This window comes from Aythya fuligula, chromosome 10 (assembly GCF_009819795.1).
Source record: "Aythya fuligula isolate bAytFul2 chromosome 10, bAytFul2.pri, whole genome shotgun sequence".
NCBI lineage: Eukaryota > Metazoa > Chordata > Aves > Anseriformes > Anatidae > Aythya > Aythya fuligula.
In genome coordinates, this window is record NC_045568.1 from 12,748,605 (window position 1) to 12,769,083 (window position 20,479).

General features: G+C 66.5%; 1 protein-coding gene across 5 annotated transcripts; it reads left to right on the plus strand.

The window, feature by feature from the left end:
• Nucleotides 1–863: 863 nt before the first annotated feature.
• USP19 (ubiquitin specific peptidase 19) lies at nt 864–19,747 on the plus strand. Of its 5 annotated transcripts, none has more exons than XM_032194191.1 (26): nt 864–942; nt 3,218–3,462; nt 6,243–6,371; nt 6,904–7,037; nt 7,177–7,584; nt 7,916–8,183; nt 8,282–8,438; nt 8,545–8,616; nt 9,121–9,236; nt 9,533–9,747; nt 9,996–10,197; nt 10,277–10,410; nt 10,570–10,728; nt 10,816–10,926; nt 11,108–11,218; nt 11,367–11,468; nt 11,832–11,972; nt 12,138–12,256; nt 12,457–12,594; nt 12,686–13,050; nt 13,732–13,842; nt 14,344–14,560; nt 14,870–15,022; nt 15,113–15,276; nt 15,362–15,540; nt 19,506–19,747. In XM_032194191.1, the coding sequence occupies exons 2-26, from the start codon at nt 3,354–3,356 to the stop codon at nt 19,644–19,646; spliced, it is 4,155 nt and encodes a 1,384-aa protein (XP_032050082.1). In that variant the 5' UTR covers nt 864–942; nt 3,218–3,353; the 3' UTR covers nt 19,647–19,747. The 5 variants fall into 5 exon arrangements, with proteins under 5 accessions (XP_032050082.1, XP_032050083.1, XP_032050078.1 ...); XM_032194192.1 differs by having other exon boundaries at nt 9,539–9,747; XM_032194187.1 differs by lacking the exon at nt 19,506–19,747 and adding an exon at nt 17,202–18,071.
• The last annotated feature ends 732 nt before the right edge of the window (nt 19,748–20,479 follow it).

Consider the following 20,479-nt stretch of genomic DNA (forward strand, 5'->3'; position numbering starts at 1 on the left):
AACACCCCTGGTTGGGTGCCGCCATGGGGCGGGGTGCCATGCTGTGGGGCTGAGGGTGGACAGGTAGGGCTGCTGTGGGCATGGATGACAGGGAGGGGACAGGTGACGCAGTGGGACTAGGGCTTGTCTGAGGGGCTGTGATGGAGGGTCTGGTGTGGGGGACAGGTGACACATTGTGTGTGAGGGCTGTGGGGTGGCTGGGGACAGGGCAGGACTGGCGACACTGGGGACATGGCAGGTGACACTGAGGACACAGCAGGACTGGTGACACATGGGGACAGGGCAGGTGACACTGCGGGACTTTGCAAGATGGGTGACACTGGAGAACACAGCAGGGCTGGTGGCACCAGGGGACATGGCAAACGACACTAGGGGGTACGGCAAGGCTGATGGCACTGGGGGACATATTAGATGACCCTAGGGGACAGGGCAGGGCTGGTGGCACTGGGGGACAGGGCACATGACATTGGGGACATGACAGATGACACTGGGGACATGTCAGGGCTGGTGGCACTGGGAACACAGTGGAGCTGGTGGCACTGGGGCCATGTTAGGTGACACTGTGGGCCATGGCAGTGCTGGTGGCCCTGTGGCCAGGCGCTGTGCCCCGCAGGCCGCAGCAGGCCGCCCCGTTGCCATGGCGACGCCCCGGGGGCCGGGCCCCGCCCTTGTGGGCGTCTCCCCGCGGCAGCGCGGCGATGACGTCACGGCGGGCGCCGTCTCCATGGCGCCGCGGGGGCGGGGCCGCGGAGCCGAGCGGGCCCCGGGGCTCCCTCGTCACGTGACCCCGCCCCCGTTCCCTTCCCCTACGCGCTCCCTCGTCACGTGGGGCCGCCCGCCGGCTTCCGGAAGTGCGTCACGGGGCTCGGGGCCTGTCTCCGGAGCGGGGCCCGCTCGGAACTTCGGTGCCGGCCGCGCGGGGCGGGGCGGAGCGGCGGGGCCGTGAGTGGGGGCGGGGCGGGGCCGGCACCGCCAACGGGGCCGGGAACGGGACCGGGACCGGGAACGGGACGGGGAGGGGTGCACGGGGCGGGCGGAGCCGCCTCTCCCCGCCGCCGGCCTCCCCGCTCAGCCCCGCGGCCGCCGGGTGCCGCTCGGTGAGGCGCGGCCGGGAGCAGGCCGCGGGCACCGGGGGGGGGGGGCGGGGAGCGGGGAGGGGCCGTGCCCGGTGCTGCCCCAGCCCCGGCCCCAGCCGCAGCCGTTACCGGCCCCGTTGGTGGCGGGGAGGCGGCCCCGGTTCCGTGCTCGCGGTGCCGGGACAAAAGGTGCGGGGCGGAGCGGGGCGGGGCGCGGGGAGGCGGCCCCGCGGCCGGGCTGTCCCCGCGTGCGGTGCCCGGGGGGTTGAGCCTCGGGGCTGAGCTCCCGGTAACGGCAGCGCCAGGAGCCCTGCGGCTGGGGCACCGGGGTGCTGAGCCCCGCTGCTGCCTGCCCGCTGCTCCCGGGGGGTGTCCGCCGTGGGGAGAGCAACCGGGGCTTTGCTGGCGCTTGAATGAAGCCCTGAGGCTCCCGCAACAGCCCCGGGCTGCTGCCAGCCCCGTTACACCGGGGGCAGCGAGCGGCTTCCCCAGAAGAGAACCCGCGGTCCCGGCAGCCCCCCTCAGCCCGCGGGACCCCGCTCGGGGCTGGCTGTCACCGTCCCGCCTCGCACCCCGCCTCTGGAGGCAGCGGGGCCCGGCCCTGCGGCTGCTTCTCGTTTCCTGCCCCTCTGAGGTTTCCCCCTAGAAACAAAAGCCATGCAGCGGGCGCAGCTCGCCGGCGGTTGCCAAGCCTGGCGGAGCGTTCGGCACCCTGGGAATCGTTTTGTCGCTGTCCCACAGTGCCATTAGCGGGGACTAATGCCAGAGGGCCCGGCCCCGCTCAGCCCAGCGGTGTTTGCAGCTGCCAGGTCCCTTCTGGTCCCCTGGTGAGGCCAGAACCCGTGGTGCTGCTGCCTCACAGTGAGACCCGGAGCCTTCAGGGTGTGCTGCTGCTGTCCCATGTCTGCTCCCTCCCCTCTTTGGGCTGACTGCATGGTCTCGCTCAGCATCCCCTTCCCAGGTTGTTTCAGGCCACCCTGCTGTGGGGTTTTGGGGCACTCAGGGGGCACCCAGCCCTCGAGCTTTGGAGTTGGTTTGGGGGGTTCTCGGTGGCTGGGACAGGTTGGCCTAAAGAGAAACACTCTGGGAGCAGAGCCTGCTGTGGGGCCGGGCTGCCCCAGCCGTGGGAGCGTGCCGTCACCTCCCTCTGGGGGCTGGTGGCTGTGACTCAAGGTTTGTGGCCGCTCGTTGCCACGGGGGTTTCTGGAACACAAACGGCGCTGGGGACACTCCCGAGAGGGGCCACCAGGTCCGTGCAGGCACAGGGGTGACGGGGGACGGCTGCTCCCGCTGCAGGGGAGCCAGGTACAGCTCAGCAGGGCTCAGGGACACCTTCCCAGCCCTCTGCTGCCTCCGTCTCCACGGGGACAGCTCCGGGAGGCCGCGGCAGCTCCGCTCTGTCCCGAGCACCTGAAGCAGAGCAGCCGGGCGCTGGGTGCTGCCGCTCGCAGACCCTGCCGGGGGGGGCACGCCCGGCCCTCTCTCCAGGCACGCCGAGCGCGGGTGTCTTGTTTCCAGCCGGGCCCTGCTGGCGCTGTCTGTAAAGCCGGCGGGAGATGAATATGCAAGGTGCTGGTGGGCGGAGGGAGGAGCTCGGGCCGTGCCAGGGAGGTTTGCTCGCCTCTGGCACGGGGGAGAGAGCGGCCCGGGCCTGCTGCTGCTGCTGCTGCTCCCCCCCCGCTTCCTTCTTAGGGCGGTTCTCTCTCCCGTAGCCGGCCTCTCACACGGGCACTGCCTGACCGAAATAGCTGCTGACCTGCCCCGTGCCCCGAGCCAGGCTGTCCCGGCTGACCCCGGGGGCTGGCTTGTATGGTTCGGGGCTCCCTTCACCCCCCTGCTCCCCTGGGTGCTGTTGTGGCAGGAGCCACGAGTGTTACGATTGTTTTCAGGGTTTGTAGCATGTGCCACGTACAGGGGGCTGCTGGTTGTGTGCTGGGGGCTTGGAGGAGCCCTCATTTTGGCAGCAAGCGCTGCAGCAGCTGCGGTGAGGGGGGTGCCTGCGCCCAGCGGGGCTTTCCCCGCAGGTCACACGAGGGCATTGGTCCCGCAGGGCCCGGTGCCGGGGCAGGGAGCAGGGTCCTGATGTCATTGGGCCTCCTCTGCCTGCTCCTCCTGCCACGCCTGCTCTCTCCTCTCTTTAGGCCACTAGTTCCTTGCCAGAGAGTTTGACCACAGAGAGTCGCCAAGATAGCTGGGCCAGGAAGAAAACGTCGCACCCCTGACCCAGACTCCATCACCGACCCCGGCGGGCCGTTTGTGTCCTCCAAACGGCTGAAGATGTCCAGTAGCACCAATGCCCCCGGCCAGAGGAGAGTGTCTCGGGGCTTGGACGACGCCACCAACAAGAAGAAGCAGAAGGACCGAGCCAACCAGGAGAGCAAGGAAGGTGAGAGCCCCCACATGATGGTTTCTCGGCCCCCTGGGGTGGGATCCTGCAGCCATCTGCCGGGCTAAGCAGATTTAACTAATCGCTTCCTGTAACCCTGCCACGGGATCCTCTTTGGCACGGTGTCCTCCTTGGACCTGTAACCTCCTTTCTTTGGGTGCTGCTTAGCCCCAGGGATGTGAGGGAGGTCGGCTCCCTGCCCTCAGCTGAAGCCTGGAGCTGACGGTGGCTGTTTCCAGTCGCTGCTTTGGGCTAGGGGGAGCAGCCCGCAGCCCTGCAGGTGCCCTCGCAGCTGGACGTGCTTCTGCTCCCCAGCCTGGGTGCCACAGGCGGGCGCAGGGCCTGCGGGTGGGGCTGTTGCCTCACCTTCACGGCAAGGCGAGGCGCCGAAACGGGCGCTCTGCAGCAGTTCCCTCCCCGGCCGCTGCGGATCCGATGACAAAAAGTGCTCCGGGTGCGGGCTGCTGCGCTGGGCGGGCAGCGCCTGCGGGCAGGAGGCGGCACGGGTTCCTCCTCCAGCAGTGGCCCTGGCAAATGGCTGGGATTCTGTGCCCGCCGCGTTCCGACTGCTGCAGCCTCAAAATAACCCGGTGATTTATAGGCCAAGGTAAAAGAGCGCTTACCCAGCTCTGCTGGAACGCTCCCCAGGGCGAAACCCCAGGGCGCTGCGAGCAGAGCGCCGCTGCCTCCTCTCGCTGCAGGGGCTGTGCTGCCTCCTGGGGCACCCACACCCGGCATGGAGGGGCTCCTGCCCTCGTGGGGGCTGTGGTGTGGGCTGTGCTGCTTCCCTCCCCTTTGTGCAGTGTAACAGGGGCTCCACCAGCAGCTGCAGTGGTCGAGGGAGATTTCCTGCTGCTCTGGAGCCTGCCAAGGAGGGCAGCAACAGCCTTGTGGGTGTTCTGGGGTGGAGACCACAGCTCCCGTTGTCACTGGTTGTGTGCTTCAGGACAAGGTGCTGTCACGTTGACACCCTTTGCCTGTCAGCACAGCGCCCTGTGCGGGTGGAGCTGACCCTGAGACGCTGCTGGCTCTCAGAGGTAATTCTGCAGGGAGCAGAGATTAAGTGTCAGGTCCTAATCGGGACCTGCTCGGTTCCCCGGCCTGAGCTCAAGGAAGTTTTAGCCCTGGCTGCTGGCAGGCTGCGCAGCAGTGGGAATGTTAAAGTGCAGCTGGGCTGCCAGGTTCTCTCCTTACAGCAGGATGGGTTTGAGCACAACCAAACACCGGGCTCTCTGTGTAGGATCAAGGCAGAGCCTCTCCTCTGTGGCCCAGCAGAGACTTGGCAGGGCTCGCAGCCCAGTTACCACAAGCTCCGCAGCCAGACATGCCTCGAAGCAGCGCTGCCTGCCCGGCGCAGCGAGGTTGTTTTGCTCCCACTGCAGAGGAGTGGGGGGCACGGCACCCGTTGTGGGGTCTGGCTTGCTGCGGGCAGGGCTCGGGGCTGTAGGGGAGGTGGAAGGGGCAGAGGAAGGAAACGAGCAGCGCGTGCAGAATGGAAATCCTGGGCAGAGGTCTGGCGCTGTGTGATATTTGGGGTGTCGGAGTGCCAGCCCGTGCTCTGAGGTGCCAGAACAACAGACCCACCTGCGCTCTGCTTCTCTGCCCACCAGTGTCTCGCCCTGAGCCCGAGCAGGCTGAGACCCCCCAGGAGAGGGACTCGGAGGAGGGTAAGTGGAGGTGTGAGCTGGCTGCCAGTGCATGGCCACCGAGCGCCCTTGCCAAGGGACCCGGAGCTCTCACCTTGTCGTTGCCCTGTGCTCTGGCGTTCAGCAGAACTAACCCGAGTGCTCCCTCGCCCCGTGCTCCTCCTAACAGGGTGCAGCCTCCCCAGAGCAGGGCACGTGTGGTGGGCAGGGCCCTCTGCAAAGGAGAGGCCCCGGGGCACGTGGCAGGCGGCTCCTGGCCCGGGTGTCACGGTGCCCCTGAGCACAGCCCCGGGATATCTTTGTTGCCAGCATCCTCCCGCTGGTTTCTGGGTGGAAAGGTCCCTGGCCACGTCACCCATCAGGTGCTGCTGACTGTTTTTGCTTTGGCTCCACGTCCCCACCTTGAGACGGGCAGAGCAGAGCCCCATCGTGACACAGAAAGTGGAACTAAACCAAATGGCAATGAAGGAAACGTCAGCTTTTTTTTTTTTTTTTTTTGCCTTTGGAGATTTTAGGATGCCACCTGGCCAGCCCTGGAGCCTGGCAGACACCTGATGGGGCTGTGTGTGCAGGGAGGGATGCTGCTGTACTGTTTTTTTTCCCTGGACGAGATGCTTTTGCCATGCTGGCTGGCCCACCCGTGTTTCAGCCGCGTTAGTGGCGCCTACCTGGCAGGAGTACAGTGCTCTTGATGACTGCAACTGAGCTGCCCGATTTGCATATGCAAAGGGAAGTGGCAATTTCTGGTTGTGGTCAGAGTCCACTTGAATCCCCCAGAGTAAATTCTGCGGCTTCCTCGTTCCCTGGGAAAGCAGCGATTGCTTTGTAGCTGGCAGGAGCCGCCCCTTCTTCCCAGCCGTGGCGCTGCACGTGACTGGGCCAAGCCTTTCTGCCTTCTGATCTCTCTGGTTCCCACTGGGATGCACCTGACCTGCTGCAACACGTGCTCAGGCCCTCGTTCGTGGCCTGATAAGAGCGGGTTCCAAGTGCCTCGGTTTGTTGGCATGCTCCGTGTCCTCCGTGCTGACCTCCTTCAAGCAGACGTGCGTCCGGGCTCGTGCTCCCCTGCCCAGGTGTGTGTGCGCCGTGGCCTCGTGCCCCGGACTGGCGTTAACGCTTTCCTCCCTCTCGCAGAGCTGCTGCTGGACTGGAAGCAGAACGCTGACGAGATCATTGTCAAGCTGAACTTGGGCAGCGGGGCTCTGAAGGTGGAGGACGTGGATGCCGCTTTCACCGACACCGACTGCGTGGTCAAACTGCCAGGTATGGGCAGCAGAGCAAATATTTTTCCAGCAGGGCTTGGCGTGGCTGCGGGCTGGATGTGGGGCTGCTCCAGGCCAGCACGAAACCTTTCCTTCAGAGGCAATGCCCTGCTGTCAGCTGGCACTGCTCCAGCCAGGCTGATAGGAGAGCAGCGTAAAAGAAGAAGGGTGGAGGGCTGGGGGGCAGGATCCGGCTCCTCTCTGCCAAGCGAACAGGTGCCCGCTGCCGTGCTGCCTGCGGCTGTCCCCTGCTCGCTGGGGAGATCGAGTCGGTGCTGGGTATCCCTTGGAAAAGTGTCTGTGCCCCTGGGGCAGGGAGACACAGGGCCTTCCCTCCGGGAAGGAGGCCAGCCAGATGTACAAAGCAAGCCCCAGGGAGCTGGCGTTACCCTGAAGGCTCCTGGGGTGTGGTGGCAGCCTGCCTGCGGCCTCTCTGGCTCTGGGCGAGCGCTCTTCTGGCCCCTGGGGCAGGTGAAAGAGGGCCGTGGGTTGGGTGGACTGCTGCCTGAGGTGCCGGCCCTCTTTGACTGCAGATGGGCGCCAGTGGAGCTGTCAGTTCTACGAGGAGATCGAGGGCTCCTGCAGCAAGGTCCAGTGCAAGAAGGGCAACTTCCTGCAGCTGGTGCTTCAGAAGAAGATCCCGCTTCACACCTGGACTTCGCTTCTGGTAAGAGGAGGGGGGAGCTCTGCCTTTTGGGGGACTGTGGGCAGCCTGGCAGAGCTGGCTGAGGGAAGGGGCGGTGAGGGTCAGGCGCTGCAAAGAGCTGCCTGCACATCTCCCCTCTGTGCTGCCCTGCTTTTGACAGAAGAGAAGGAAGGATGGATCCAAAGAGCTGGCCAAAGGGGCCATGTGCTGGGAGAACGGGAAGGAGAAGGCTGCTGCTGCAGAGCTGGCCCCAGAAGAGCCCCGGGCTGAAAGCACAGAGCCACCGAGGACCCGGCGGGAGCCCTCCAACCCCAAGCGCGCTCAGGGAAGAAGCGAGGCCCTGGGAGGGAAAAGCCCAGCCAGCCCAGGGACGCAGAGTGGCCCGAGTGCCAAGCGGGCAGTTTACCTCAAAGTGGCTCCAACCGAAGACGAGCCCAATGCCAGAGTCACCGGCAGCGTGGAGCCCAGCAAGGGGCACGGCGGGAGGGCTGGCAGCCGTCGCAACGGCAGAGCCGGCCAGGGCGATGCGCCCACGGCCCTGGCTGACCTCGCACCACCACTGGAGAAGGTACCTGAGGACCTGGCTGGTCCGTGCTCCCCCAGCCCTCGTGTAGAGGCACGGCCCTGCGGGATGAGATGGGCTCCTGGGCGCCTTGGGTGGTGCTGAGGGCTGCTTTGGGCCTGGCTGTGGTGGAGGATGGGACAAAATACAGTCCAGGGCCTGGTAACTAACACTGCCCCAGGCAGGGGGAACCTGCAATCGCTGGGCTGAGGCTGTGGAGCTCAGAGGTCCAAGCGGGGCAGGTGGGATGTGTGGGCACGGTGAGGCTGTGCCTGCCTGGCTGGAGCACATGGCAGTGAAGTTGTCTCTTCTTCACCGCTTCCTTTTTCCTCAAAAGGCTGTAGTTTTGGCCAAGGAGACCGTTCCCGTGGAGATGCCACCTCTTGCAGCCACCACAGAGGTGTTCCCCCACCGCGTTGCCACCTGTGTGGAGAAGAGAGTCCTGCAGCCGAGCAGCCCCGCCGAGGCCTCGCGGGGCCGGGACTGCGCGGCCGTCCTGGGGGAGAGCTCCAAGGCCATCCCTGCAGCCACCCCTCCCCTGGGCAGGGACGGTGAGAAGAGGGACTGGTCCAAGGACGACGTGGCTCTGGAAGCAGCAGCTGATGGTGAGTGGCCGGAGCCCACGGGTGTCCCTAGGCTGGTCTGGTTGGGAAGGACGTGCTTGCAAGGAGGGTAACCTCTCCCCGTGGCTTTCCTTGCTCAGAGCCAGAGCCTTTTGTGAGCCTGACCTTTGTCAAGAATGACTCATATGAGAAAGGCAATGACCTGGTGGTGGTGCACGTCTACGTGAAAGAGATTCACAAGGAGACTTCCAAGGTTTTGTTTCGGGAGCAAGACTTCACATTGGTGTTCCAGACGAGGTACGAGCACGCCTTGGGATGGCACCAAGCTGATGCAGAGCTCCTGGTTGCAGCCAGGCCGCTCTGTTTGTTCACCTCTTCTCACTTGTTTCTGATTTCTTTGCAGCGACGTAAACTTCCTTCGCCTCCACCCTGGTTGCGGGCCCCACACGGTGTTCCGGTGGCAGGTGAAGCTCAGGTATGGTCCCAGATTTCCAGCCAGCACCGGGGTGAGGGAGCTGAGAACTGGAGCAGGAACCGGTCCCAGCTGGCCGCTCTGTGCAGGGCACAATCACTTCAGCAGCTGGGCTCGCAGCCACGATCTGCATTTCTCACACCGTGCTGCACCAGGTGCTCCAGACCTGGGATGGTTGCAGAGAAGGAAATCCCAGCGCTTCCTTGCCTGCAGTCTGCCCGCAGCCTGATCTGGAGCTCTCGTGGGCAGAGCCAGACCAGCCTGTGTGCGCTCTGCTGGGGTGTCCTGCTAGAGGGGGCATGTGGGGCTGGGCAGAATGGATCTGTTGGGAATGGGGCCCTCTGTGTGCTGTGTGCATGGGCTTGGGGACGTCTGTCCTGCTTGATGAAGGCCCCCTTGGGGTTGACGCTAGTCAGGAGGCTGTGGCCCTACCCAACAGAGGCTTTTTAGCATCTTTGAAGCTGCTGGGGAGTCTGGGGCACTCCTCACTTGCTGCCTGTCTTGCAGGAACCTCATTGAGCCGGACCAGTGCACGTACAACTTCACGGTGTCTCGCATTGATGTCTGTCTGAAGAAACGCCAGAGCCAGCGCTGGGGCGGGCTGGAGGCTCCGGCCACACGAGGTCTGCACCCTGCCTTCTCCTCGTGCTACCCGCCTGCTGGGCGCCTTCCTCACCTCCAGCAGTGCCTGCATGGCACCGGGCCCTCTGGCACGGGGTGGTGGGGAGGGAGAGGGATGAGTGGGTGCGGGGCAGGTGGGCCAAGTGCTGGGGAAGGGCACTGCTGCTCCCCTCCCTCACTTGGAAGAGGGGTGGGCAAGAGCCTGCGTGCGCGTGTGAGCATGGGCTGAGCAGCTCAGCCCTGCCGTGGGCAGCCCGCGGTGCTGCTAACCACAGGCCCACCCTTCCCCCTTTTTAAGGTGCAGTGGGTGGTGCAAAGGTTGCCATGCCTACAGGCCCTACCCCTCTGGATAAGACCCCCCCGGGCAGTAACCAGCACCCCCTGTCCAGCAAAGAGGAAGCCCGAGCCAGCGACAAAGAGAAGCCACGCGTCGAGGATGGGGGTCTGGACGGTGTGGCAGCCCGTACGGCCCCAGAACACGTGGCGGTGAAGCAAGAGCCTCACATCCCCTCGGTGAGTGGAGCTGTGCCGTGTTTCACCTGGCTGGGGGGCAAGTGGGGGGCAGCAAACTGTTCTGGAGGTGGCGGTGCTCCTGGCAGAACTGGGGACAGCAGTTGTCCTGGCTGTCCCGATCCTGGTGGGAGGTGGTGTGTGGCTCCAGACCAGCCCTGTCTGCGGGGTGCCTCGGTTAGTCAGGTTCCTGCGGTGTTCCCAAAGACCCCTGGCGCGCAGCACCCTCACACCCGGCTCTGCTTTGACAGCCCAAACCGACCTGCATGGTGCCCCCCATGACGCACAGCCCCGTGAGCACCGAGAGCGTGGAGGACGACGAGGATGAGGACGAGAAGAAGAAGGTGTGCCTGCCCGGCTTCACGGGGCTGGTGAACCTGGGCAACACCTGCTTCATGAACAGCGTCATCCAGTCGCTGTCCAACACCCGGGAGCTGCGCGATTACTTCCACGGTGAGCACACGCCTGGAGCCCAGCAGAGCCCAGCCCCGGGGACATTTCAGCCACCCTCGCTCTCCTCCATCTCTTACAGATCGGTCCTTCGAGTCGGAAATCAACTACAACAACCCGCTGGGGACGGGGGGCCGCCTGGCCATCGGCTTTGCCATGCTGCTGCGGGCGCTGTGGAAGGGCACTCACCATGCCTTCCAGCCCTCTAAACTCAAGGTAGGCACCGAAGCTCCCCAGGAGCTGCCGGCTGCTCCTCAGCTGGGGGTTCCCAGCGCTCCCCTGAGGGCCCCGGGCTGTCCTGGTGCTCTGTGAGCGGGGTGGGTGCAGGTTTGTTTGTGCGTGGGGCCAGCAGGGCTGACGGCTGTGCTCCCCCAGGCGATCGTGGCCAGCAAGGCCAGCCAGTTCACTGGCTACGCCCAGCACGATGCTCAGGAGTTCATGGCCTTCCTGCTGGACGGCCTGCACGAGGATCTCAACCGCATCCAGAACAAGCCCTACACAGAGACCGTCGACTCGGATGGGAGGCCCGATGAGGTAAAGATGCACCTGGGAGCGCTGGGTGCTGCACGGCAGCCCCGTCCCCTGTGATTTAGGGCGGCGCTGAGCCCTTTCTCCCTGCAGGTGGTAGCTGAGGAGGCTTGGCAGCGACACAAGATGAGGAATGACTCCTTCATTGTGGACCTATTCCAGGGCCAGTACAAATCCAAGCTGGTGTGCCCAGTCTGTTCCAAGGTAGGGCAGCTCTGGAGGCCCTGCCTCTGTCCTGGCTGTGCCTCAGGCTCCAGCCCCCACTCGTAGACCCTCAGAGCACGAGTCACAGGGCAGGGGCAGCTCTCAGGCCTGCTGGGACCGCTGCCCTGCTGATCTCAGCCACAAGCAGCTCCCAGTACTGAGCGTGCTTTCATGCCTGCAGGTGTCCATCACCTTCGACCCCTTCCTGTACCTCCCCGTGCCCCTCCCCCAGAAGCAGAAGGTGCTGACTGTCTACTACTTTGCAAAGGAGCCGCACAAGAAACCTATCAAGGTAAAGGACCCTGACTGTCCTGGGGAGGTAGCCTGAGAGGGCTCTTGGAGGTGCCACGGGTCCGGTGCCAGCGGGCTGAGCCTCGTGCGAAGCCAAGGCCCACGTGCCTTGGTGTGGCATCACTAACGGGGCGCTTTCTTCGTGGCAGTTCCTCGTGAGTATCAGCAAGGAGAACTCCAGTGCCATGGAGGTACTTGACTCGGTGGCCCACAGCGTGCGTGTGAAACCAGAGAACCTGCGCCTGGCAGAGGTGAGAGGGCTCCAGCTGGCCAGGAAGCGATGGGCTGCTCTTGTGGGTGCCCCTGGGTCGCCCACAGAAAGCGTTGCCATCAGCAGCCCCTTTTCCACGGGGGGATTTTGTCCACGGGTGGCAGTGTCGTGTGCTGGGTGCTGCCGGGTAGATCCCTGCTCAGCAGGGCAGGGCCACAGCAGCTGGGCAAGCGGTGCCACCCTGGTGGGGTGGTGAGCAGAGCACAGCATCCCCGTGGTGCTGCTGTCCCCACAGTTCACGAGGGGGCTCAGATCTGTGCCTTCCTAGGGAGAGGAAGAGCAGGGCGGCCCTCTGAGCACGAGGCAGCCCTCACATGGCTCCGTTCCACTGCTTTCCTGGCAGGTGATCAAGAATCGCTTTCACCGCATGTTCCTGCCGTCCCACTGTCTCGACACGGTCTGCCCCACGGACCTGCTGCTCTGCTTCGAGGTGCTGTCCCCAGAGCTGGCCAAGGAGCGGGTCGTGGAGCTGCAGGTCCAGCAGGTGAGCAGGGGGGAGGCGCTCAGGGAGGCTGAACGAGATGGGGAGAGTAACAGAAGGGCTTGCACAAAGGGCTGACATACCAGGGTGACATACCAAGGGCCTGCCGAGCCTGCCTTACCCTGCCCAGGTGCCCTCCCATGCCCAACGGGGTTCTTTCTCCTGCAGCGTCCGCAGGTACCCAGCGTCCCCGTCGCCAAGTGTGCAGCCTGCCAGAAGAAGCAGCTGTCAGAGGAAGAGAAGCTCAGGCGCTGCACGAGGTGCTACCGAGTCGGTTACTGCAACGTGTGAGTTGGCTGGGTGCCTGCCGGGGAGGCAGGGAGGGTCTCCTGCTCTGACGGGAGAGCTCAACCCACGGGGAGGGGGTGGGATGGGCCCGGCCTTTGGGACGGAGCCAGTCTGGCTCTGAGCGCTCCCCTCACCCCAGCTGCACCCCTCCAGCCTTACTGAGCTCCCGCCGGGCTCACGGGGGCTGTGTGTGTTACAGGGCATGCCAGAAGACACACTGGCCAGACCACAAGGCTTTGTGCCGCCCTGAGAACATCGGTTTCCCCTTCCTCATCAGCGTGCCGGAGTCCCGCCTCACCTACGCCCGCCTGGCCCAGCTGCTGGAGGGCTACGCGAGGTGAGGGGGCAGGGAAGGGGGGGGGCTGCTCCTGCCTGACCCCAGCCCAGCCCCGTGCCCGGCCTGCCGTGACCGTCCCCTCCTTGCCCAGGTACTCGGTCAGCGTGTTCCAGCCTCCCTTCCAGCTGGGGCGGATGTCACCAGAGCAGGGGCTGCAGCCGCTGCTCCCCGACAAGCCGGAGCCCCTGGCCAAGAGCAGCTGCACAGCCGCCACCTCTGCCCCCGAGCTGGGGGACGGGGACAGGGCGTCCGGCCTCCTGCAGGAGCCCCCGCTCTCGCCGGCCGTGCCCGAGCTGCATCCAGAGCTGGGTGACAGCAGCACCGTCCGCAGCAAGGTCCTGGCAGCCAGGAGTTCCCTGCTGAGCTTGGATTCCGGCTTCTCCGAGCACGTGGAGTCGCAGGGCGACAGCTGCTGCGAGAAGGAGCCGTCCTATGAGAGAGCCCTCAAACCCGAAGGTAAGAGGTGCTGCAGTGCTAACCCTCTCTGTGCCAGGAGCCCAGAGGGCCCCCGGGAAAGACAGGGAGCAATTCTCCTTCCCTGCTGTGGTGGGAGGCCGCCCCATCTGTGTTCTCCACGTGGCTTGGTCCGGAGACCCCTGCAGGCATCCTGGAGGCCGTGGGAGCCGTGTTTTGGCGGCGCTGCCCCACCTGGAATGCCTGCCAGCCCACGCTCTGCCCTGCCCTGGCAGAGCCCGTGCGGCACAGCAAAGCCCTGACTTGGGAGGAGGCCGGGCTGTTGCGGGAGAGGGGCGGGGAGGCAGGGGCTGCCAGAGTCCCGTGGGAGGCTGAGCCCCTGGGGGCTGTGAGCGCCTCGTTTCCCTCGTTTCCCTCATTTCCCTCGCTCTGACTCAGCTGCACGGGAGCAGCCTCTCGCGCTTGGCCGCCCGGCTGTCACGTTTCCAGCCACTCGTCTCAGGATGGCAGCAATGTGCAGAGAAGGGGCAAGGCAGGCAGGCAGAGGGAGCGCAGCTTGCCAGGGGCAGGCGCCTGCTAAAAATAGTCAAGGACACTGGGCACGTGGTTGTGTCCCTGCAAGGCCGTAGCATGTGAGGTGGGGGTGGGGGCACTGCGAATTCTTGGCCCCTACGCAGGGCGGGCGGGCAGTGCCACCAAAGATCTGTCCCTGCCTGTCCGCAGCTGCCATCCCTGGGTACCAGCACACTCCAGACTCGCTGAGCGCCCGCGCCACGCAGTTCTACATCAACAAGATCGATGCCGCCAACAAAGAGTACAAGCTGGAAGATAAAGGTGAGCCCAGAGCCCCGGGGAGATCCCATTTCTTCCCTCGTGGCTTCTGGCAGAGAGAGTGGTGGTGGATCTTCCTGGCCAGGGAGCGAGAGGCTCCTGGCCCAGAGAGCTGTTGGTCCCAGGACAATAAAAGCTGTGTCAGGCACGGGAGCTGGTGCCTGCTGCCTGGAAGCAATTCTCAGGCACGATGCGCCTGTTCCCCTGAGCAAACAGACCTGTTCCCCTCAACCCCCTGCACCCACAGAGGGACAGTGATCTCTGTGGCTGGGTCACCTGTCTGAACAGATGCTGGTCATGTAGACACTGCCAGGAGCACTTCTCACACTGGTTGTGGGGCGCTGCCACCCTGGGCTGGGGAACCTGGCAGGGATATTTGTGCCCTCCTGGCCCTGCTGCATGTTTATCCTACCCATCTGGGCTGGGCAGGGCTGCTCCTAGTCCAGGCAGGGCGGCGTGGCCTGGCCAGGGGGCAGTGGTGTGAGGTGTGCCCCCCCCCGACAGGTGACGCCCCCCTGGAGCTGACAGACGACTGCTCCCTGGCCCTGGTGTGGAAGAACAACGAGCGCCTCAAGGAGTTCGTGCTGGTGGAGTCCAAGGAGCTGGAGTGCGTGGAAGACCCGGGCTCAGCCAGCGAAGCGGCGCGGGCTGGCCACTTCACCCTGGAGCAGTGCCTCAACCTCTTCACCAAGCCCGAAGTCCTGGCCCCGGAGGAAGCGTGGTGAGGACGGCGGCGCAGCGCGTTCCAGCCCGCGGGCCCAGGCAGCAGCGGGGGTTTCCCGGGAGCTGCCCGCTCCTGCACGCCCTTTCTCCTGGCAGCCAGGAATGCTGGGCTGCGTGCTGGGGAGGGAGGCCAGGAGCCAGCAGGGAGCCACGCCAGCGCTCCGTGGGGCTGTGCTGGCCTGCCCGTGGCAGGGGGGGCGGAGATGTCCCTCACTGCTCCCCCCGATCCACGCGTGGGGGAGCGCGGTGCGGGGCGCAGACACCCGAGGCTCTCCCCACGTTGGTAACGAGCACGCGCTTCCCGCAGGTACTGCCCCAAGTGCAAGCAGCACCGCGAGGCCTCCAAGCAGCTGATGCTGTGGCGCCTGCCCAACGTCCTCATCATCCAGCTCAAGCGCTTCTCCTTCCGCAGCTTTATTTGGAGGGACAAGATCAACGACATGGTGGACTTCCCCGTCCGGTGAGAGCTCGGGGGACGATCTGGGGACGGCGCTGCGGGTGCTGCCCCGCCGCCTGGCCTCTCCCTGACCGTCCCCTCGTCCCTCCCTAGGAGCCTGGACCTGAGCAAGTTCTGCATCGGCCGGAAGGGCGAGCAGCAGCTGCCCATGTATGACCTGTACGCTGTGATCAACCACTACGGAGGCATGATCGGCGGGCACTACACGGCGTACGCCCGCCTGCCCAACGACAAGAACAGCCAGCGCAGTGACGTGGGTGAGGATCAGCTGCCCTCACCGCCCCCCTTTCCTTCCCCCGCAGCTGGCGACGCTCTCCTTGCTTAACCCTTCTCTCCTCTCAGGCTGGCGGCTCTTCGATGACAGCACAGTCACCACCGTGGACGAGAGCCAGGTGGTAACCAGATACGCCTACGTCCTCTTCTACCGACGGAGGAACTCTCCTGTGGAGAGACCCCTGCCCGGGCACCCCCCAGACCACCGAGCCGAGCGCACCCCCTCTGCCGAAGCTGCTGCCAGTCAGGTGAGAGCTCGCGTCCCTCCCAGCGCCGAAGGAGCCGCAGAGCCTTGAAACGTGCATGCGCCCGCCTGCAGGGCCCCGCAGAGCCCGGCGCAGTCGTGGTTTGGTGCCTGCCTCTCCTTGAGACTGAAGAGCTTGTGCCAGCTGGGCTGTGGGGTCTGACTTGTCCTGTTGCGGCCGTGATCTTGGGATGGGTGCATCCCAAAGGGACGGTGGGAGAGTTGGTTCCAGCCACGGGGCTGGGAGCGCTGGTGGGAGGGCACAGAGCTGCGCTGGGGCATCAGAGCAGGAGGGAGCCGGGCTCTGCACTGCGCCGGGAAGGACTGAGAGCAGCAGATCAGGAGCTGGCTGCACCAGGAAGCAGCCTCCTCGGGGCAGGGTGGGGGACGCTTTCTGCTGGGACCCAGCCCAGGGCCACGCTGGGTGCAGAAAAGGCAGCTGCCAGCACCAAGCCAGAGGCCTGCAAGCCTCCGCAAGGTGCTGACGAGAAACCTGCCGGAGCGAGCTGTGCTGCAGGGCGGGCTGGGAGGGGTGGGCACTTCCAGCACGTACCGACGGGCACTGGTTGGACTGTTCTCTGCCGAAATGTCAAAAAAAACAAAGGCTTAGGGTGGGGGTGCAGCACGTCGCCTGCCTGCCAGGCTCCCCTGGGTCGCTGTGCTGCAGCCCTTTCCACGGTGCTGGCCCCCCGGGGGCTGAGGACAATGCTCAGCTGTGGCACAGCCCAACGCGTGCGCCCCTTGGGGCTTTCTTGCCCAGCCCGGGCTGCCGTCACGCAGCTGTGGGTTGGGCGGCTCGGCTCTTCTTCCCAGCTGGGGCCCGGAGCTGCCTGTGGGGCCAGGAGGGGCTGTGAGTGCCCCGGAGCTGCCCCACGAGCTGCGGGTGGCCTGGGTCATAGCAAGGCTGCTCCATGCATACTGCACCGCCCGTGGGAGGCCCCCGCGGTGCCGGGGCTCACCGTGTGCCCCGCAGCTCACTGGATCCCCCCGGGGCCCATCGGGGTGCTGGCAGCGCCGGATCCTGCGTGGTGCTGGCGTGTGTTGGATGTGCTGGGGCTGAGCGGGTCCCCGACCCCCCGGGACCACCTGCACCTTCCTGAGTGCCCTCGGAGACCTGCGTCCTGATTGGCCACCCGCGTGATCACCGGCACAGCGAAGGGCTGGGCTGCGATTGGCTGCCTGCAGGAATCCACTGGGAAGCTGGGCTGCGATTGGCTCTGGAGGGATCCCCACCCGCCGAAGGAGAGCTGGGACTGGTTGTGCCGCCGCCGCGCCTCCTACCCCGATCTACGCCCCCATTGGCCGCCACCTGAACAATCCCCTTGGGATCACCACAGCCGGCCTCCGATTGGCTGCTGCCCACCCCCTCGCCTGCCTGGATCCACCAATAGCAGAGCTCCGACTCCACCGGGATCCAGCCGCCGGCTCCCTGCAGCCCTGCGAAGACGCCGCCCGGCAGCCCCCGGCCGCGCCGCGAGCACCGGCAGCCCCCAGGAGTTGCAGGGGCGGGCGCGACCGCGCTGCATGGGGAGGCGGGGGCTGGTGGGGCACGGGACTGGGCTCGCAGGCAGCCGCCTGCCCCGGGGGATGGCGAGGGGTGTTGCCCGTTGTGTTCTGCAAGTGCTGACGCAGGTTTCCACATCGCAGGCTTCTCTGATCTGGCAGGAACTGGAGGCTGAAGAACAAGAGCTGCAGCTCGAGGCTCCCCAAAGGCCTGCGAGAAACTCCTGGAGGCCCCGTGGCCAGAAGAGGAGTCCGGGCACCCCCCAGCACCCGGACGAAGGCTGCGTCAGATACTTCGTCCTGGCCACCACGGCCGCAATCGTGGCTCTCTTCCTCAACGTGTTCTACCCGCTCATTTACCAGACCCGCTGGAGATAGGCACGGGCACGTAGCCAGCTGCAGGAGCGGGGCCGCCGGGGCACGCGCCGTGCCAGGACGCCGCGCGACGAAGACGTCAGGCGGCAGGACAGAGCCCTCCGGGAAGGACTCGCCCGCTGAGGGCACCATCGGGCCTCGCCGAGGGAAGCGTGGGGCCGTCGGCTCCTGCCTGTCTGCTCTGGCATCCCCCGTGCCAGCTGGCACGGCCGCCTGGCTGGCCCGCAGCCGTGCCAAGGCACAGCCCGGAACCAGGATCCCCTCAGCCCTCCCTCGCCCTGGCTGCCTGCTCGGAGCAGGGCTGGCCCCACGGCTACGTGCCGCTCAGGAAGGGACAGTGCCGCTGCCCCGGGGAACGCCGCCTGTCTCCGCTCACTCCTGGGAACGCGCAGTGCCCTGCCCCGAGGCTGCTGCGAGGACAGGATGCCCTGACACGGTCCACGGTCCAGCTGCGCGTGCCGCTGCGCTGCTTCAGGAGCCTCGTGTTCTCCAGAGCTGGCACGAGATGTGTCCCCCGGGCCACAGTTGTCCCTTGTGCTGGGACGGGATGGGCTCGTCACCAAGGGCTTATGAACTTCCCTGCTCACCCGGAGAGCTCAGCAGCACCCAGGCAGCCCTGGGGGAGCCTGGCAGACGGCGCTGGGACACCTGTGGCAAGCACGGACCTGCGGGGGCTGCACCTGCCTGCGTCCAGGGGGGGCTGGGTCTCTGCTGTGTGCCCCGGCGTGGGGCTGGGGGCAGCACCTCGGTTCTGAGGGCTCTGTGCTGCGGGAGAGGCGCGGGGCCAGGGCCGGCAGGTAGGACCCAGGCTGCAGGAGGGCGGTGTCTCGCGGCGGTGCTGGCAGCGTCGCTCTCCTGCGTGCTGGGGGGGTGTTAATAAAGGCAGGTTTTCCAAAGAGACGTGGCCCCCCTCTCCTGTCTGATGGCAGCCCGGCTCCAGGCACGGGCTCTGTACCACAGCCAGCTCCAGCCCCCCACCAGCTGCCCGTAACCTCCCTGTGCTCGTGTCCCTCTCCAGCCCCCTGTGCTGGCCCCGCGGCCCCAGCCCTTGCAGGAGCCCTGCCCTAGGCTCTGCTGGGTGCAGCAGGCTCTGGGCACAGCCCTACCTGCCCCTCCCGTGGGGCCCTGCCCGTGGGACAGCAGCTGCAGCACGTGCAGGGCGCTGGGGGGCCGGCGGCGCGCTGTCCCGCGGGGCTGGGACAAGGGCTGCAGCGCCAGCGGTGTCTGACATTGAGACGTGTTGCCCTTGGCTGAGCAGTGCTCGGGCGTTGTTTGGGTTTGCGAGGTGACTTCAGAGCCCTGTGACTTCCTTTTCCGTCTCCGCTGCTGTCCTGGCGGCAGTGCCCTTGGCTGTCTCAGGAAGGATGCTCAGCAGGAGCACACTTCTCCGGGACTTCTGCCTGGGGCCCCTTCCTCACAGGGTAGGGGGGGGTTGAGCCGGGCTGCAGGGGCCCCCCGGCTCCCCCCTCCTCAGCCCCACGCCCCTCCTGCAGCTCCCCACGCGCGGGTCCCAGCGCGGTGAGCCCTGCGGTCAGGAACTGCTTGTCCTGGAACAGTCGCCTCATTGTCTGCTGCCCCGCGGCCCGTGGCTTCCCCCGCGCGCCCACGGCGTTGGCCTCGTGGGGCTGAGTCAGCGCCCGGCGCCTCTGGGGTGACCTCTGCTCCTGCTGGGGCTGCAGCCCGGGGCTCGGGGCCCGCTGCCTGCACCTGCCTGCCTCCGGGTGGGGGTCCCGGCTCCGGACACCCCCCTGAAGCCCCGCACTGCGTGTGAGACCCAGGCAGGGGTCAGCACCCACCCCCTGGCTCGCTGCTGCTGGCCCCGTGCCGTGCTGGGGCGCTGTTCCACCCAGCCCACGCCGCGGCAGCCCGGGGGCAGCGGTGCTGGACAGGGCGAGGCAGCGGCAGCGGGGCTGGGCTGAGCGTGCCGCAGCCTGGCTCTCCTCGCTCGGGCAGGTCTCCGGGGCTGCTCCGGGCTCGCTGCCTTCCCCCCTGCCCCGCTTCACCCAGGAGCCCGCTCTGCGGGGCCTTGGCCGGGAGGAGAGGGGCAGGCAGCGCCGCGCTCTCCAACTCACGGCCACCTTCTGCTTGCAGGGACTGACCCCGGTGCCGTTCGGATCCGGCCTGGCCCCCGAAGGAGCCCCGGCGCTGGCCGCGGAAGGCCTCCCCGAGCGCTTCGCCAGCCCCGCCGAGCGCCCGGCCCCCTCCTACAGCAGCATGGAAGAAGTCGACTAGGGCGTCGCGGGCACCCGCCCCGGGGGGTGCGGGCCGGGCCGGGCACCGGGGAGGAGGAGGGGGGGCGGGCGGGGGTCGGGGCTTGTCCTGCTCTCATTAAACTCGCTGAACTCCGCTCGCCTCCGCTGCCTGCTGCGTGGCCCCGCGGCCCCTGGGGTGCTGTGGCACCTGCTGCTCCCCCGTGCTCCTCACAGCCCAGGGTGTCTGGTGTGCCTCGTGTCCCCTGGTGCTCCCTGCTGTCACCTGACATCCCTCCGAGCCTCGTGGCTCTCAGCACACCCTGCTGTGTCGGTGGACACTTGGTGTGCCTTGCTGCCCTTTGCTGTCAACTGGTGCTCTATATGGCCCGGCGTGCCCTGCGGCCCCAATGTGCCTGTAGTGCCCGCTGTGCCTGTAGTGCCCCGTGTCCTCTGCTGTTCCCTACGGCCCCAGTGAGCCCGTAGTGCTTGGTGGCCTCTGCTGTCCCCCACGGCCACGGTGCACCTGTAGTGCCCGGTGTCTCCCGGAGTTCCCCACGGTCCCGGAGTGCCTTCAGTGCCCGCTGTCCCCCGGTATCCCCCACGCCCTCAGTGCAAACTTAGTGCCCGGTGTCCTGGAGTTCCCCGCGGTCGCGGAGTGCCTTCACTGCCCGCTGTCCCCCGGTATTCCCGGTGCCCTCAGCGCGCCCTCAGTGCGCCCTATGTCCCCGCTGCGCCCCCCCGCGCGCTTTGCGCCCTCGCCGCCGGGGACGCCCCATTGCCCCGTGCCCCGGGCGCGCCCCGGTGCCGGTGCCGGTGCGGCGAGACTGCAAGTCCCGGCAAGCCGCGGGCGGGCGGCGCGGCCAATGGCGCACG

What these genes read in the sequence shown, in the direction of transcription:
- USP19 (XM_032194187.1), top strand. Translation starts at nt 3,354, where the DNA reads ATGTCCAGTAGCACCAATGCCCCCGGCCAGAGGAGAGTGTCTCGGGGC. An exon ending in CTGCGTGGTCAAACTGCCAG is followed by an intron (nt 6,372 to 6,903) that starts GTATGGGCAGCA and finishes CTTTGACTGCAG; the next exon opens with ATGGGCGCCAGTGGAGCTGT. An exon ending in CAGCCAGCGCAGTGACGTGG is followed by an intron (nt 15,277 to 15,361) that starts GTGAGGATCAGC and finishes CTCTCCTCTCAG; the next exon opens with GCTGGCGGCTCTTCGATGAC.